Raw genomic sequence first — 17,916 nt, forward strand, 5'->3', positions numbered from 1 at the left:
CTGTTGAAAGGCTCATTTATACTCTATAACCTTGGTGAAGAGACGCCAGACAGTGGAGAATAGGGTGAGTAGACAGTAGTCTCTTCAGCTGAAATGACCAGTCTTTGAACTACTGGTCCATAATCACTAACAACAATGGAAATATAGTGGAATTTACTTTCTGTAACTCCTCTATAGGTTCATACACTAGTGTTGGGTTATAGAGTTTGTAAGTTAAATAATAAAACACAATTGATTTGATTTTAACCCTACCTGATCTTCTTAGATAGTATTTGTAAATGACATTGTCTTGTTTGTTTGGACATACACTGAAACAAAAATATATTAGCAGCTTTAGAAAAATAATCTTAACAAAACTTTTAGGTCATTTCTCTTACCTTCACAAAAGAATTTTGATTCATTTAATTGTTTAGATTCAGGCTGAAATTTTGGGTGTGACATAATGATTTTGACTATAGTACATATCCTATGTATCTTGTAAATGCAGATTTAGACATGACAGAAATTACTTCTGCAGGAGCCTAAAGGACTAGGGGAATGTACTATGAAACTACAAGGGAACAGCACAATGTAAATATATAATTTTGTTATATTTTTCTTACAAAGTTCTTTACAAATTTTCTTACAAAATTCCTTATACATTTTTATGCAAATGTTCTTACAAAATTCCATATAAATTTTCTTACAAATTAAATTCCTTACACGTTTTCTTACAAAATTCCTTAGAATAATTAATAAATAAATAAATAATAGAATAATAAATAAACAAATGCAAATAAACAATTAACTATTATTTATAGATCCCCAAGCAAGCAATACCACCAGACACTAGTATTGCTGCTTCAAGTCAAGGTGCCAGATTGCTACCAGGACTTGCAGGGCCTGCAATACGCTAAGGCCTGAGTGGACTGATGGAAAGGCCACTCTTGTCAATCCGCCAGACACAAAGCTGACTGAAGACAGAAAACAACAGGGTGGCTGTGACAGGAGTTGTTTTCTGAGGTTCTTTGTGTCTTACTCCGTGACCTGAAACAAAAGATAAATGAGCATTATTTGTCTAAATACATTACATTTAGAGAAAAAAAATGTTTTTTAAGTTAATGAAGATTGATGATCAAACTAAATCAACAAAAAGCTTAACTAGTCTTAGCCTCTATACCTTAAACCAGTCATGGAGATGCATCTCATCCAGACTGAGTCTCTTCTGTGGATCAGGCTGCAGACAATCACAAATCACCTGGCAGCATTCTGTGCAAAAAGACAAGAAAGTCATTTGATATATTACACCTGCTCTCTTTGAAGCTATTGGTCCTTTTTGTGTGACCTGGAGTTCTTTGTTGTTTGATGAAGATCTCACCTTTTGACAAGCCAGGTCTGGTCCAGAGGTTCACAGTGATCATGTGTCGGTCATAGACTGTAGGAAATTCCCCACACAGCATTTCATACAGGATGAACCCTAGTGTCCACACTGTCGTCGGCTTTGCGTAGTACCTGCCCTTCATGATGAACTCGGGTGGACAGTACGGTCTTGTGCCTGCAGGAAAGATGTCTGATGTTTAATACATTACCACAGCATGTCGCAAGTACATATAAGATGTGTTTCTGTGAGATAATTAATAAAGCACTTCATAACACATACCATGGAAGAGTTTGAAGGCAGAATTCTTCATGAGCGCACCGCACCCAAAGTCAATTAATTTGACCTCCATGGTGTCCTGGTTCACCAGGAGGTTCTCCAGTTTTATATCACGATGGAAGACGCCACGATCACAGCAAGTTTTAGCGGCATCAATGACCTGCCGCATAATATTTCGTGCCGTCCCCTCGTCAAGGCTTCCTCCATGGTGATCCACAAAACTCAACAAGTCAACGCAAGGCACAGGGCGCTCCATGACCATCACATAGTGGTCGGTGTCATCCTCCCAGTCAAGCAGCTTAATGATCTGGGGAATGTTGGGGCCCTTATTGGCCATGAGCACCAGGCCAATCTCCATGGGGAGACGTTTGGGATGACCAGGCTAAAAGAAAGAAAACATCATGTTTAGATGGAGGTGGTTTCCCAAATAATTCACAAATCAAAACAGCTTGTCTAGTGAAAGCTCAATTGTAGTCTGTGGTTAACATTAATATAGGATGTGATAAACTGAAAACAGTGACTACAGTTAGAGGCAATAACATAGAGAACGCAGTCTACTCACCAATCTGATAGATGGCATGTCTGGCATCTTCTTTGAACATTTCACAGCCACCTAATCAACAAAACAAAGAATTAACAATTAGCACGTGCAAATAGTTGATATCACTCCAGTCATAAATCCTAAACAGATATGCTAAGTTTTTAAGCGAAGAAAATTTATACCTTAAGTCCATCCTTGCAGCGAGTCCCTTCATAAACACTACCACATCCTCCTTCACCCAGCATGCGGCCGATTTTATACTGCTTGCGAATTTGGCCTATTAACAGACAAACGATTGTGGTTAGTATGAAAAACAATTTTATATTATACTGTATATTTAATGGTTTAAAATAACATTTTCTAATTCTCACAGATTTCTTATTCTTACCCTTGTCCAGGATGTTCTGCACGAACTGTTCCTCAGAAGTGAGGAGGACTTCCTCTCTCCCAACAGCACTAACAGGCACCTCATCAGACCTGGTGGGAGTTTCACTGGGTTGTACACAGTGTCCATGTACACTCTGGCCTATTAACAGATTTAGGAGCAGTTTTGAATTGATATCCTAAAAAGTAAACTTTAAAAAATATATACTGTTACTCTAAAATGTTTGGTGTGATAGTGTTAGCAGTGTTTGTTATTTTTTTCTTAATGAAAAGGAAGCATAACAGAAGTTCCTGTAATTGAAGAATCAGTCATATATCAATATTTGTATCATAATGACATGTTTTTGTGATTGTGAGTACCATCACTATCTCTCCAGTGTGTTCCCGCCTCTATCCCGTATTTTTCCTCAGTTTTGGCCAGATCATATGTTCCAGCTCTGCTGCAAGGAAAGCGAAGAGCGGGCCACCTCCAGAAGCTGTTCTTCTTCTCCTCTTTCCCTGCCTTCTTTCTCCCTCCATCAGTCTCTACAGCACCAGCAGACGGATTAGGATGACGGCTCTCAGACGTGATGGGGGTGACTTTGGGTTGTACACAGGGTTCATGTACACTCTGGCCTATTAACAGACAAACAATTGTGATTTATATATATATATATATACATACATATGTGCACATAAAATTATACATACTCAAATTAATGTGATTCTTGATGTAGTAGTTTTGAACTGATATCCAAAAAAATTAACTCAAAATATATATACTGTAAAATGTTTGGTGTGATAACGACAGCTGTGTTTTTTAACGAAAAAGAAGAATAACATAAGTTGCTGTAACTGATGATTTAGTCATTTAACATTATCAATATGTGATGTGATTGTACCATCGCTATCTCTCCAGTGTGTTCCCGCCTCTATCCCGTATTTTTCCTCAGTTTTGGCCAGATCATATGTTCCAGCTCTGCTGCAAGGAAAGCGAAGAGCGGGCCACCTCCAGAAGCTGTTCTTCTTCTCCTCTTTCCCTGCCTTCTTTCTCCCTCCATCAGTCTCTACAGCACCAGCAGACGGATTCGGATGACGGCTCTCAGACGTGATGGGGGTGACTTTGGGTTGTACACAGGGTTCATGTTCACTCTGGCCTATTTAACATACAAAGTGTGAAATACAATTTTACATGTATATTTGATTTTATACAAACTAATTTATAACAACATGTTCTAATTCTCATATATTTATTAATTTTACTCTTGTCTAGGACATTGTGTTTCTGCTGTTCCTCATCAGCAGGGAGGACTTCAGGAGCTGGAGCTAATATGAATTAAAAAAAATTAAAAAGCGTAAAATATGAATGTGGTTCTTGATTTAAGAGTAGTTTTGAATTGATATCCTAAAAATTAACTCAAAATATTTATACGGTTACGTTACTCTAAAATGTTTGGTGTGAGGACAGCAGTGTTTTTAATGAGTTCCTGTAACTGAAGATTTAGTGATTGATCAATATTTGATGAGTACCATCGCTATCTCTCCAGTGTGTTCCGCCTCTATCCCGTATTTCTCCTCAGCTTTGGCCAGGTCATATGTTCCCGTTCTGCGGGAAGGAAAGTGAAGAGCGGCCCACTTCCAGAAGCTGTTCTTCTTCTCCTCTTTCCCTGCCTTCTTTCTCCCTCCATCAGTCTCTACAGCACCAGCAGACGGATTAGGATGACGGCTCTCAGACGTGATGGGGGTGACTTTGGGTTGTACACAGGGTTCATGTACACTCTGGCCTATTAACAGACAAACAATTGTGATTTATATATATATATATATATACATACATATGTGCACATAAAATTATACATACTCAAATTAATGTGATTCTTGATGTAGTAGTTTTGAACTGATATCCAAAAAAATTAACTCAAAATATATATACTGTAAAATGTTTGGTGTGATAACGACAGCTGTGTTTTTTAACGAAAAAGAAGAATAACATAAGTTGCTGTAACTGATGATTTAGTCATTTAACATTATCAATATGTGATGTGATTGTACCATCGCTATCTCTCCAGTGTGTTCCCGCCTCTATCCCGTATTTCTCCTCAGTTTTGGCCAGATCATATGTTCCAGCTCTGCTGCAAGGAAAGCGAAGAGCGGGCCACCTCCAGAAGCTGTTCTTCTTCTCCTCTTTCCCTGCCTTCTTTCTCCCTCCATCAGTCTCTACAGCACCAGCAGACGGATTCGGATGACGGCTCTCAGACGTGATGGGGGTGACTTTGGGTTGTACACAGGGTTCATGTTCACTCTGGCCTATTTAACATACAAAGTGTGAAATACAATTTTACATGTATATTTGATTTTATACAAACTAATTTATAACAACATGTTCTAATTCTCATATATTTATTAATTTTACTCTTGTCTAGGACATTGTGTTTCTGCTGTTCCTCATCAGCAGGGAGGACTTCAGGAGCTGGAGCTAATATGAATTAAAAAAAATTAAAAAGCGTAAAATATGAATGTGGTTCTTGATTTAAGAGTAGTTTTGAATTGATATCCTAAAAATTAAACTCAAAATATTTATACGGTTACGTTACTCTAAAATGTTTGGTGTGAGGACAGCAGTGTTTTTTAATGAGTTCCTGTAACTGAAGATTTAGTGATTGATCAATATTTGATGTGAGTACCATCGCTATCTCTCCAGTGTGTTCCCGCCTCTATCCCGTATTTCTCCTCAGCTTTGGCCAGGTCATATGTTCCCGTTCTGCGGGAAGGAAAGTGAAGAGCGGCCCACTTCCAGAAGCTCTTCTGCGGTCTCCCTCCATCGGTCTCAAGAGCACCAGCAGGCGCTGGTTGACGGTTCTCCGTCATGATGGGGGGGTCTTTGGGTTGTACACAGGGTTCGCGTGCACTCTCCAAACCAATCGCTTTTTTTAGTCTTGAAAGCAGTCCCATGATAAAACCGTTTGCCAGTCGCTAACAGTCGCTATCAAATACTCCTAAACTTCAAACCACAAAATGAGCAAGTGATTTTCATGCCTTTAAATACCTTAACGGGCGCATTGTGACGTCATAACGGCTCGCGCAGAATGGAATACAAAAAAAAAAAAAAAAGTGCGTCACGTGGTTTTTTCGAACGATAACATCCATATTCAATGATGTTCAGTACTAACGATATAATTTGTTGTACCGTGTACATCGCAGGTTGTAAATATAGCAGTTTTATCAATTTTATGACACCTTAAAGGATAAAGAAATATGTGGAAATAGAAGCCCTCTTTCTCCTAAACACAGTGGGTAGGCTAGTTGTAAGCATTACATGATTATAAAGTGAGTTTTAATATCAAATGTTATATTGATTTCATAAAATAGCTCAATAAACAATAAATTAATATTAAGTGACCTAATGGTCTCATTTAACTTTATGTAGTCCAACAGTTCCAAACAAAGTCACCATTGAGCAGGTCATCTCCAAGCAAACACAGCATTTCCTTTATGAATGAAAGTGCGTTTTTGAACGAATCTTTTTGAAGTCATTTGCTTCATTCCTGAATGAATCAGCTGTTTGAAGGATTCAGTGACAAACAGTGACTTGCCGCCACCTACTGGCAGTTTTAGTTTAATTTTTTAAAGTATCAATATTTCATATTTCTATATTCAGGACTTTATAGTTAATGCATTCATTTCATAACATTGTTATTGTGAATTTAAATGCTTTCATGCCACCTCTGAGCCTAATTAAACAGTCTGTAAATATACCTAAATGCCACTTGTGTTCTTCTGTGCTATCTCTGTAGTGCAAAGATGAATTTTGATAGGGCTATTGATTTTTTTTTTTTTTATTTGATATTGATTTAATTTGATTGCAATTTATGCTTCCTGGTTGTGTCTTATAATTATATTATTGTGTTATATTATTAAACGTATTAGGCTATTATAATTCAAATTAATTAGGGTGCCTTTGATCTTGACACTTTAAACAAAACAAAACAAACAAACAAAAAAAAAACATATGGTTTACAGAAAACATTAAATATGTTTAGTATTATTATAGATTATAAAGGTATGAAAGGTCCAGAAATAAATTCAATAAATCTGAAAGTTATTTAAATAAATCTGAAGGGTCTACCACAACCAATCTTCATTAGCGGCAGGAGGTGGGACCTGTGAATTACAACATCCTGCTTGGCCTACAACTGAGAAACATAGATCCTTTTAGATAGAAAGAAAAAAAGGGAAAGAAAACAGAATAAGAGACTACAAAACATCTGCTTCTGCGAGACAAGACTGTAGAGTATTTCCTCCAGCAGGTAATGTTTGCATCTTAGAGCACAATTAATGGAAATCATTATTTGTAATGAAATACTTGAGCTCTGTCCTGCTCTAGCCAAGGTTTCCCAGATTAGAGAGAGCCCTTCAAGGTCATGAACGTGACACATCTCTCCACCGCTCCTCTGCTGGGACCATGTTTAACAGCTAGAAACACCAGCAACACACGTGTAGGTGAGAGCTATGAGTGTCTGCATGCGTGTGTGCACACATGGAGTTCAAAGGTTCACACTGAGCTGCAGGACTCAAAATCTAGTTTAAACTCGGAAATAAAGAAGCTTTAGAAGATTTTTGACGAAACTCCTGTTTAGGTGCTGCTGCCATTAATGCAAAATTAGTTTGATGCAAGCAAATCTGAAGACATTCTGACATAGTTCTAATCATTTTTCAGTTCGCTTAAATTGTCATGCTGAAAAAAACTGTATGGTACTGTATAGTATAAAGAAAATTGCAATTCACTGTACTATCAAGCATTATCAAATTACTTTCTGATGCTTTTTAAGGAAGTCATTTGACAGTAAATAAATCCCATAGACAAGGAGTAATTAATGTTTCAGGGCAAACGTATAACTTCAGTTAATTGGGGATGTTTAGATGGTTTGATGCCAATATTAGATTGCCGTGAGCATCATTTAATGGTGGACTCCAAAGAAGTGTCAGAGAAGGTCGTCTCTCTCAATCAGCAACGGTTGGTTAATATGTCAGTACAGAAATCATTAGTCTGGAGAATGCCAGATGCCCTGAACTTCTTAACCCTTTTTCCCCAAATGGGTTTTGATTTGGTGTAGAAGAGCTTGGAGGTCATAGTGAAATTATATCAGTTAATTATGACAACTAGAGTTGAAATCTAAGGCAAATGCGCAATAACAGGAAATGCTCATATAGTTCACATTATTCACATACAAAACCATTTCAAAGCTTTGACAGAATTTGCATGTTTTGTTATTACTCATGGGGCATTGAAAAAGCAAAAAGGATGAAGAGTTTTTACCTTTCTACACGAATATGCAAATCAACATTATAATAACAAACTGCAGACATATCATCATCCCTTTGAGGCTTTTAAAATTACCGCAGGGATCAATACTAATAAACATAAACAATAAATAATGTCAGCAAAATGAAGTTGTGAAAGTGTAGGCGATTCCCGCAGCTGATTTTATTTCCGTCTCCCTCTCATTTTGTCAGACGCTTCATTAAGATGCTTTTGTTTAAATGGACTGTCTCTGGCTCAGATTTACACATTCCGCACAGATACTTCAGACATTTCCTGAGGATCATAATGTTGTGTTCTTTATTTATTAGTGACATAAACACTGTAATTGCTGCGGCTTTTACAACAATTGCAGTTTCTACAAATGAGACTGATGATAAAAAAGGCTCAGCAGTATCAGAATGCATTTTACTGTATGTATTGCAATAAACAGCCAATCACAGAGCTGCAGTGCAGTAGGTATGATGGAATATATGTGGATTAACTCAAGATATGGCTGATAATCCATAGATCCATTGGGTGATAGTGATACTGCCTAGTCATAACCCGTGCTATGTGAAGATAACACTTGAAAGATAACAAGTGCATGGAAATAGGAGGTTAATATAGTGTCACAAATGTGGTGATTTGGGAAGATTCCGACTTTACAACATAGCAGACTTCGTTATGCAACATATACAGAAAGAAACAAAGCTTTCGGTAAGCTGTCACTTTTTGTGAAAATAGATTTCTGTGTTTTCAGTGCAAACAAACAGGTGCTTTCCAACAAATGTTGGATTGACTCTGTTATTGAAGACAGTGCAGAATTCATACAAATATAACAGCTTGTAAAGTCCAAAATCATTACCGTGGTTGGCTCATTTATGTAGCGGAAAAGCAGCACTCTGTTTATTGCCCAAATACCTTCCAAACACAATGTCAATTACCTTATAAACAATGGCGACACAATGAAGTTGCAATTAGTTATGTAAATGTAGTTTTAAAAGGTGAATGTTTTGGTGATGAAAATTTAAATTGTGAAAATTTGGAAGTCACCTCCTGAAAGTTATCTTTGAAAAGACTTTATTTAAATTGTTTCTTAATTTATGCTGTAAAGAAATCTTGAAGTTGCATTCAGGAAATAACAGTAGGGTGATAAGGTTAAAAAAAAATAAAAAATCACGATGGATTTTCAGGTGTTACGAAGGTTAATACCTGAAGAAAGCTGTTAGCATCCATTCATCTCACTGGCAGTTACTCAGCTGACGCAGGACCTCCAGGGAGCATCTTTGCTCGTGGAACCACAGAACATTCTCAGCCAATCACCTGAGCTGTAAATACCAAGTGACCAATTACTCATGTGACATCATGACAACAGTGATGGAACCGCAAGGGCTTCATTATTTACTCCTAGCTATATACAAAATTTCAATTTCAAATAAATGCTGAAGAATACTGAAAAACTTAAGCAGCACAACTGATTTTAACATTGATAATAATCAGAAATGTTTCTTCAGCAGCAAATCAGCCTGTTAGAATGATTTCTGAAGGATCGTGTGACACTGAAGACTGGAGTAATGATGCTGAAAATTCAGCTTTAACATCACAGGAATAAATTACATTTTAAAATATATACTGTAAAAATAGAAAGCACTTGTTTTATTTTATTTGTAATAATGTTTTACAATATTACCATTTTACAGATAAATGCAGCCTTTGTGAGAATATAAGAGACTTCTTTCAAAAACATAAACAAATCGTACAAACTCCAAACTTTTGAACAGTAGTGCATGTTATATAAATAACGCAATTATATATTAAATTGATGTAATATACAATTGTATATAATATTTATATAAATGTAAATTTATGTAATTTTTACCAAATTTAAATACAAAAATGTAATACAACATAATACATTTATTAATAACACATTATGTATCAGAATCCATGGCTAATTGCTGTCAAAAGAGATTCTCTTTGTAAGCAGATGCAGTTACCACAGGGGCTAACTGGGCCTTTGCTAACCAGCTAAACTTTGACCCCTTAGGTTTTGCTCTGTACTTATGTTAAGACCAACCAACCCATAATAAACCAAAGCAAAGAATAGGATTAATCATTATAGATTAGACTGCTTTAAATTGTACATACATTTAGCCCAGAGCAGTTCTTTTTCTCCAGCTCATGAAGGTTATGTTATACAGAAAGTACCAACTGTATAGCATACAACCTTTACAATGCACATCAAAGGAAGTGCTCTGGGAGAATTTGATGTGTTGATATGTTCTTAACATGCCTTTGAGAAGGTTTTCTTGCCTAAAAAAAAAAAAAAAAAAAAAAGTTCTTACCATGCCATGCTTCTTATATTTTCTCATGCTTTCTTTCATGTACTTTTCTTTTAGTGAAGTGCTAAAACTGACACAGGGACCTGTGGGATCATGGGAGTGTCAGAGTGTGCTTTCTCCTAGAACTCAAAGAACACATCAGAAACCAGTCAGCAGTCGGCTTCCTAATTAGACCTCTCAAGCATACAGTGAACTCAGAGGATTTTTGGTGTTACTGCTTTCCAATTAATTTTAATATTCTTTTTAGTTTGGTTCAAACAAAATAATGTCTTTATTAAATAAATTACCTTATATTGTTATTTCACATTAATGAACTGCAGCAGAGTGGAAAGTGTAAAAAAATACAAATGACATATCAAACATTTGCTTGCATAATACACATACTGTATTTATAATGTCATATTTAATGGCATTAGAAATGCTTTGTAATAAAAATCCAACATTTCTGTCTACATGTTCCAGAGAAATATATTTTCTGCAAGAAGAAAGCTTTGTGATCTATTAGCATTTCGTCTATGATGGCAAGATGTGCCAAGGGCCAAATTTGAGCAAAGCAACATAGTACTTATTATTCACACAGTCAGATAGAGAACCGTGGTGGAATGCATAAATGTATTGTGCTAGTTTGCATTTTTACATTTTAACAGAAAAAGGATGTACTTATTTTGCAGATCTGTTGTTTGGAGCATTTCACAATTCTGTTCACCAATCTCAAAAAGGAGGGTCTTAAACGGCCCTGACTCTGTGAATCTTGACTGAAACAGTTATGGTTTATATGTGTTCAAGACCGTTATAGAACTCACTTATTCAAAAATAAAGTTTTCATAATCAATTTTAATAGCATTTTGCTCACAAATAACATTATAACAGACATTTAAAGAGATTACTGAAGCTTTTTGCACAGTAGATTTAACATTAAAGCCACCTGGAAGGGTTTTTCTTTTGCAAAACTGCTGCATATAAGGCCATTTGAATGCAATCACATTTTCATCTTATCTGGTTGAGATACTGATGCGTTTGTGCAATTTATTTTCCATTTTTGGGCATAATCATGTCACAACAACTGATATGAGCCATGCCTGTTCATGTATTAACCTCCTTTTTTGTGTCATCATAAAAACGTTATAGATGAAAGAGAATCACCTGGTTACCATGATAAGAACACTACATTAATATTTGATAGGATAGATCTTTTAGGCAGCAAAACCTGAAGCTAACACAAAAATTAATACAGTACTCAATATTGACAATATGAAACTATTGAAGCATTAATTGCAGCATTGCTAATGAAATTTGTTTCTTTCTGTTTGATTCTTGTTTGGCTTATTGCTTTGTTTTCTTCTGTCATTACGATGTTCAGTGATGTTCAGTAATTTTTTTCTGTACTGCTTTATTCCCCATTTGGTTTTATAATATAATAAGCAGAGGGAACCAAGAGATCAGCTCCAAGAATGAAATGTTTAGCCCCAATTTGTTCTCAAAGCACCGAGAACAAATTCATAATCATTGTTTAATCAGCTTTGCTAAACTTCTTGCAGGTAATTCAGGCTAAACCCACAATGGATCACACAATATTTTTTTATTTTTATTTATGTTGCTATGAGAGTCATATTGCGCTTATATTGACATCTAGTAATGTGAATTGCCTAGAACACCGAATGAATAAATAAATAACATTCTATCATGCAACATATGAATTATATATCCAAATATAAAGTAGTGTTTAAAGAAACAGTTCACCCTAAAATGACATTTACTGAAAAGAGACTCACCCTCAGGCCATCCGAGATGTAGTTGAGTTTGTTTCTTCATTAGAACAGATTCAGCATTATATCACTTGATCACCAATGGATACACTGTAGTGAATGGGTGCCGTCAGAATGAGAGTCCAAACAGCTGATAAAAACATCACAGCAATCTACACAACTTCCAGTCCATCATTCAATGTGTTGTGAACTGAAAAGTTTGTAAGAAGCAAATCCATCAAAAAGGCATTTTAAATTCAAGCCATCACTTCTGCTCAAAATACAAGTTCATAATGCTAACACTTCTTCTAGTGAAAAAGTCCACCTCCTGTTGTCTTTTCACATCAAAATCCACTGATATATTTGTTTTGGACTATTTTCTCTTGTAAACTGCGACTGATCTGTGCATATTTCTCTCCTGATTCAGATGAGACAACTTTTTAATTGGAAAAAGCAATATTATGGATAAGAGTACTTGTATTTTAGCCAGAAGCAACAGTATAATCAACCAAACTATATCAGATTACACTAACAACTAGTCATTTTTGATGGTTTGGTAACATATGATTTGAAGTAACAACTGCACTTTTTTTTTTTTTTTTTTGATTGTGTGCATTCTACCTTGCTGTGGAACATTTCATAACTACAGCATATATGAAAGCCCCATAAAAGCTAGTACTTAAGCTATACTGAGCCAAATGACTCAAATACATTGAAGATGCAGACCAAATCTAGCATGCTGAGTCACTCTATTTATGTATTCCCCCCAAAGCTATTGTTATGACTTCAGAATTTGGGAATAGGGTTCCTCTCTGCATCATTTTGCATTAATATGCAGGTGCTTGATGGGTTTATGAGCTTCACCTCTTGTTGACCAGAACTATTTCATACTGAAAGAAATTGATCTGTACAGAGACATGACTGCTCTGCCCTAAACTTCAAATCATTTTGAAGGGCACATCATTCATATTGCCTGCAGGGGGAAAATCTAGATGGTTCAATTTATTTATCACTGCAGAACTTTGTTGCTCTGAAACAAATTAGACTGAAATGAAATAGATTGCTTTCTTATAAACAGAGAAATGAAAAACAGAAGTAAAATAATGAAGTTTATAGTTTGTACTATAATGCCCTTTTCCCATGAGAGCATTGACATTTTAGGTTTGTTGTCAAAAATAGACTCAGAGTTCAACTTTAAAACTAAAGAATCATCTACAAAAGAATGGCCCAAATCTAAGATTTGTATATTTAAATATTTATTTACATATTTTACATCAAAGTATTTCATAATGCTATCGTATTTTTGTATACATGATAAGTGTTTTCATAGTGTTTCATGTCTCATACCTGTATTTGGACCATCACAATGTTTTGAGCATTGCTGGAGGAGTGGAGGGACAGTGAGCTGCTGAACACAAGTCATGTGACTCGCAGAGATAATTATGCCCACTCTGAACAATCTGGAAAATTGCAGTAGTTTTGCCAAGATGACTGATTACAGTGCTGAAGTATGTCCGTGGGGTGCCTCAAAATAAGCCAAGCAGATGTTCCTGGTACATTTTGTCTGTGTCGGGATGGTTCTTTTTAAGAACAATAGCAGCTATGTGCAGTCATCATGTTTCTAGGTCTTCTTGTAACTCTTCTCTTTTCTGTCTATTGTAGAACTTCAGCATCCAGTAACCTGACCTTTGTAATATTTAAACATGCATTTGTGCAAAGAAAGAAAGAAAACAATGCTGACAGTTTAGGACTATAAGTAATATTCAGTTAAAGAGTCATTTCTCTCACCACATGCCATTTCCCACATACAATGTTTGCTGTTTAATATTTTTGTGGAACCCATTTATACACTGCCTTAAGCTTGGGATCAGTAAGATTTTTAAGGTTTTTTAAAATAAGTTTCTTATGCTCATCAAGGATGTATCTGTTTGATCAAAAATACAGGAAAAAACTGTCACAATGTACACTACAAAAGCTTGGGGTCAGTACATTTGTTTTATTTATTTTTATTTTTTTTTTATTCAGCAAGGACATGTTAAATAAGTGATAGTAAAGACTTAGGTAGACTTAAGATAGTTAAATTATTATTATTTTTTAAATACAGTAGGTGTTATTGTAAAATATTTTAAGAAGTGCTTTTATGCACTTAGCCATATGCGTCTCAGTATGAAGCGGAGCTGTGAGCACCCTTAAGAGTAGCAAACGATCTTGTGAGTTTGTTCCTGAGGTCCCAAGAGACCCTCCTTGAACTAATCTATAAAGTTCAGGCTGACAGTGAGGCTCATTAAAAGCGGGGAGTCCATCACCTGTGATATTAATAAGGCACTTAGCTTCCCAAAGCTGCACACAGCGGTCGCCCCACTGTGCATCCAAAAGCCAAAGACCATGAATTATTAAATCAGTAAAACAATGAATGCAGGTAGTTCAGTCACTGCATTATTCATCACAAATGTCACCAGAAAAACAAATCACACACTGCCGTAAACATAGTAATTATTTTTTTAATCTATCGATTTAAATGGAATTTTTGCTAGCGTCCAGTAATCTATGCCTCAGGAGACGTATGGCGTTTATCAAAACAAGGCTTTCAAAAAATTAAACACCACTACACACTGGCAAACAGACACAAACTACAGTATACTGTACGTCCTCTACAAATTGAATTATAAATATCTTTGCCCTAAGATGTTCAATCTTCTATTCTTTTCTGGCCAATTAAATAACAGGTTCTTTGTCAAAGCGGCAACAGACCCACTGGTCAAAGACATCCGCTACCCATTCTAGATTAACTTTATTAAGGATGCAAGATGTTGTCAAAATTCTACCAGGTATAGCAACCTGAAAAATAAATCAAAAATCATGAGACAAACTGTGCATTTGCATCTATATACCATTTAGTGCTATTATTGTTATCTAACACTTTTTTTTTCATTACTTAAATAAAGCTGATATAAAACATGCATATTAGATGAAAAATTTAACTTACATAACACTTAAATAAATAAAGTTTTTAAAAAAGACAAAAGCAGATATTATTTCTAAAATGTAAAAAGAATTTTAAATGAAAACTGAAAATATAAAAAAACTATTCAAAATATGAATAAACAGTACATAATTCATAATAAAACAGCACTGAATATGTTGGCATAAAATATCATCAGCATATTAAACAGTTGCTTTGGCTCCTACTTTCTCCATAATGTGTCTTCTTATTGTCAGTAAAGATGATTTGCATACCCGCTGAACCACGCAGTTGTTTTAATGTGTTTAGGAGCATTATGAATAGATATAGAAGAAAAATCACAAGATTCTAATGCAGATTTGTGGCGACACCACCTACTAACATATGGACTTGCCTTTCTCTTTTTCTATCTTTGTCTGCTTCACTTCTCATGTCACATATTGTTCCTTGCACTTACATTTTTCATTACAACCCCAAATTGACACCCACCCACCATTTTATAACCGTCTGGACTGGAGTACTCCAATAATTAAGTTTGAAAGGTATCAAAACAACATAATATAATGAGGATATACAGGTGCATCTCAATAAATTAGAATGTCGTGGAAAAGTTCATTTATTTCAGTAATTCAACTCAAATTGTGAAACTCGTGTATTAAATCAATTCAATGCACAAAGACTGAAGTAGTTTAAGTCTTTGGTTCTTTTAATTGTGATGATTTTGGCTCACATTTAACAAAAACCCACCAATTCACTATCTCAACAAATTATAATACTTCATAAGACCAATAAATAAAAAAAAAAAACATTTTTAGTGAATTGTTGGTGTTACGTGCCGCGTGTGTTTTTTCTTTTCTTTTTCTTATTTCTATCAATCTATTCTCTAGTCTGTCATCATTGCTCTTAGGTCTCTGCTGGATGGAGGAGACGGCTGTCAATCATCATTAAGGGCGTCGTCTCTGCAGCCAATCCGATGTCATCTGCTGTTTAAGATCTCCCGGCGTGTCACGCTGAGTAGCTCAGTGTGTGTGTTCAGGTGTTTTGAGTTAAAGTCTGTTTTCGAGTTCGTAGTCTTTTTTGTTGTGGATGTGTGAGCTTAATACTTGTTGCTGTGTTATCGAGACTATAAGTGGAGTGTTGATAAGAATTACCGTTCTTTCTGTGATTGGGGAAATGAGGAACAAGTTAGCGTATTGCGCGTCCTAGGACATATTCCACCCGCAGTTAACAAGTGTTAGACACACTAGGTAAGAGGTGAGCGTCTCTTCTGTATTTTTGTTTGTAGTTAGTGTAGTTTAGTTTAGTTGCGGCGTCGCATACGCCGAAGATGTCGAGTTTATTTTCTACATTTTTCTTTGGTTAGTTAGGTTAAAAGGGTTTTGGGAACTCAGTTTAGAATGTGTTTTATTATTTTTGTTGATTTGACGCCACTTTCGTTCCTCAGTTTTTCCTAGTTTAATGTATTCTTATTATTCTTGCTTTCTAAATTATGCATTGTATATAGCTCACACATTGTCTAGTGGCTTTGGCTTAAGCAGTTAAAACATTTAACTGAATTAAGCGTTCTTCATGCCTGGTTCTTTCTATAATCTCTATTCTCCCAGCAATATTAATGTTGCATTCCAATCCCTAGATCTTTAAAGATTGTAACCGTTGGCTTTCTGGAAAGTATGTTCATTTACTGTATATGTACTCAATACTTTGTAGGGGCTCCTTTTGTTTTAATTACTGCCTCAATTCGGCGTGGCATGGAGGTGATCAGTTTGTGGCACTGCTGAGGTGGTATGGAAGCCCAGGCTTCTTTGACAGTGGCCTTCAGCTCACCTGCATTTTTTGGTGTCTCGTTTCTCATTTTCCTGGTAAATTTCTTGGTAAACTGGTGCAGTGACTTTGGTTTTCAAAAAACGCAATGGACCAACACCAGCAGATGACATTGCACCCCAAATCATCACAGACTGTAGAAACTTAACACTGGACTTCAAGCAACTTGGGCTATGAGCTTCTCCACCCTTCCTCCAGACTCTAGGACTTTGGTTTCCAAATGAAATACAAAACTTGCTCTCATCTGAAAAGAGGACTTTGGACCACTGGGCAACAGTCCAGTTCTTCTCCTTAGCCCAGGTAAGACACACCTGACGTTGTCTGTGGTTAAGGAGTGGCTTAACAAGAGGAATACGACAACTGTGTGATGGCTCTTGATGCCTTGACCCCAGCCTCAGTCCATTCCTTCTGAAGTTCACCCAAATTCTTGAATCGATTTTGCTTGACAATCCTCATAAGGCTGCGGTTCTCTCGGTTGGTTGTGCATCTTTTTCTTCTACACTTTTTCCTTCCACTCAACTTTCTGTTAACATGCTTGGATACAGCACTCTGTGAACAGCCAGCTTCTTTGGCAATGAATGTTTGTGGCTTACCCTCCTTGTGAAGGGTGTCAATGATTGTCTTCTGGACCGCTGTCAGATCAGCAGTCTTCCCCATGATTGTGTAGCCTAGTGAACCAAACTGAGAGACCATTTTGAAGGCTCAGGAAATCTTTGAAAGTGTTTTGAGTTGATTAGCTGATTGGCATGTCACCATACTCTAATTTGTTGAGATAGTGAATTGGTGGGTTTTTGTTAAATGTGAGCCAAAATCATCACAATTAAAAGAACCAAAGACTTAAACTACTTCAGTCTGTGCATTGAATTTATTTAATACACAAGTTTCACAATTTGAGTTGAATTACTGAAATGAACTTTTCCACAACATTCTAATTTATTGAGATGCACCTGTATACAGGAATTCACAGATTCTTCTCATACTCATGCATAAATAAATACACTCGATTCATATTTTAAAATGATTAAAAACTTTTAATGATACCCTTTTTCACATGAATAATAATAATAAATAAATGTTTATAATTTGTATTATATTTTTATATCATAATTTATTTGAATATAAATAAAAATACATATATTTTTAAAAGAAAATAAAAAAAACAGTATATCAAGCATATCAGGTCTCCGCAGTCTAGATCCTCTAC

At 35.8% G+C, this 17,916-nt stretch overlaps 2 protein-coding genes across 2 annotated transcripts; both read right to left on the reverse strand.

The window, feature by feature from the left end:
- Nucleotides 1-484: 484 nt before the first annotated feature.
- On the reverse strand, nt 485-4,088 carry LOC131537419 (serine/threonine-protein kinase pim-2-like). The gene is made up of 10 exons (XM_058770805.1): nt 4,071-4,088; nt 3,443-3,697; nt 2,922-3,176; nt 2,566-2,703; nt 2,360-2,454; nt 2,199-2,249; nt 1,640-2,018; nt 1,358-1,534; nt 1,160-1,248; nt 485-1,026 (listed from the first exon to the last, which is right to left on the reverse strand). Exons 5-10 carry the CDS (start codon nt 2,420-2,422, stop codon nt 1,015-1,017), a joined length of 771 nt encoding a protein of 256 aa, XP_058626788.1. The 5' UTR covers nt 2,423-2,454; nt 2,566-2,703; nt 2,922-3,176; nt 3,443-3,697; nt 4,071-4,088; the 3' UTR covers nt 485-1,014.
- On the reverse strand, nt 3,608-5,470 carry LOC131534959 (uncharacterized). The gene is made up of 4 exons (XM_058768104.1): nt 5,225-5,470; nt 4,593-4,847; nt 4,071-4,324; nt 3,608-3,697 (listed from the first exon to the last, which is right to left on the reverse strand). Exons 1-4 carry the CDS (start codon nt 5,406-5,408, stop codon nt 3,608-3,610), a joined length of 783 nt encoding a protein of 260 aa, XP_058624087.1. The 5' UTR covers nt 5,409-5,470.
- Nucleotides 5,471-17,916: the final 12,446 nt, after the last annotated feature.

Source organism: Onychostoma macrolepis, chromosome 03 (genome assembly GCF_012432095.1).
Source record: "Onychostoma macrolepis isolate SWU-2019 chromosome 03, ASM1243209v1, whole genome shotgun sequence".
Taxonomy (NCBI): Eukaryota; Metazoa; Chordata; class Actinopteri; order Cypriniformes; family Cyprinidae; genus Onychostoma; species Onychostoma macrolepis.

Excerpts from the sequence above, each read along its gene's own strand:
- LOC131537419 (XM_058770805.1), bottom strand. The coding sequence starts at position 2,422 with ATGCTGGGTGAAGGAGGATGTGGTAGTGTTTATGAAGGGACTCGCTGC. Across the intron at positions 2,250-2,359 it reads GCTGCAAGGATGGACTTAAG|GTGGCTGTGAAATGTTCAAA; the intron begins GTATAAATTTTC and ends TTTGTTGATTAG. Across the intron at positions 2,019-2,198 it reads ACATGCCATCTATCAGATTG|CCTGGTCATCCCAAACGTCT; the intron begins GTGAGTAGACTG and ends TCTTTCTTTTAG.
- LOC131534959 (XM_058768104.1), bottom strand. The coding sequence starts at position 5,408 with ATGACGGAGAACCGTCAACCAGCGCCTGCTGGTGCTCTTGAGACCGAT. Across the intron at positions 4,848-5,224 it reads ACACTGGAGAGATAGCGATG|GCCAGAGTGAACATGAACCC; the intron begins GTACTCACATCA and ends TATGTTAAATAG. Across the intron at positions 4,325-4,592 it reads ACACTGGAGAGATAGCGATG|GCCAGAGTGTACATGAACCC; the intron begins GTACAATCACAT and ends GTCTGTTAATAG.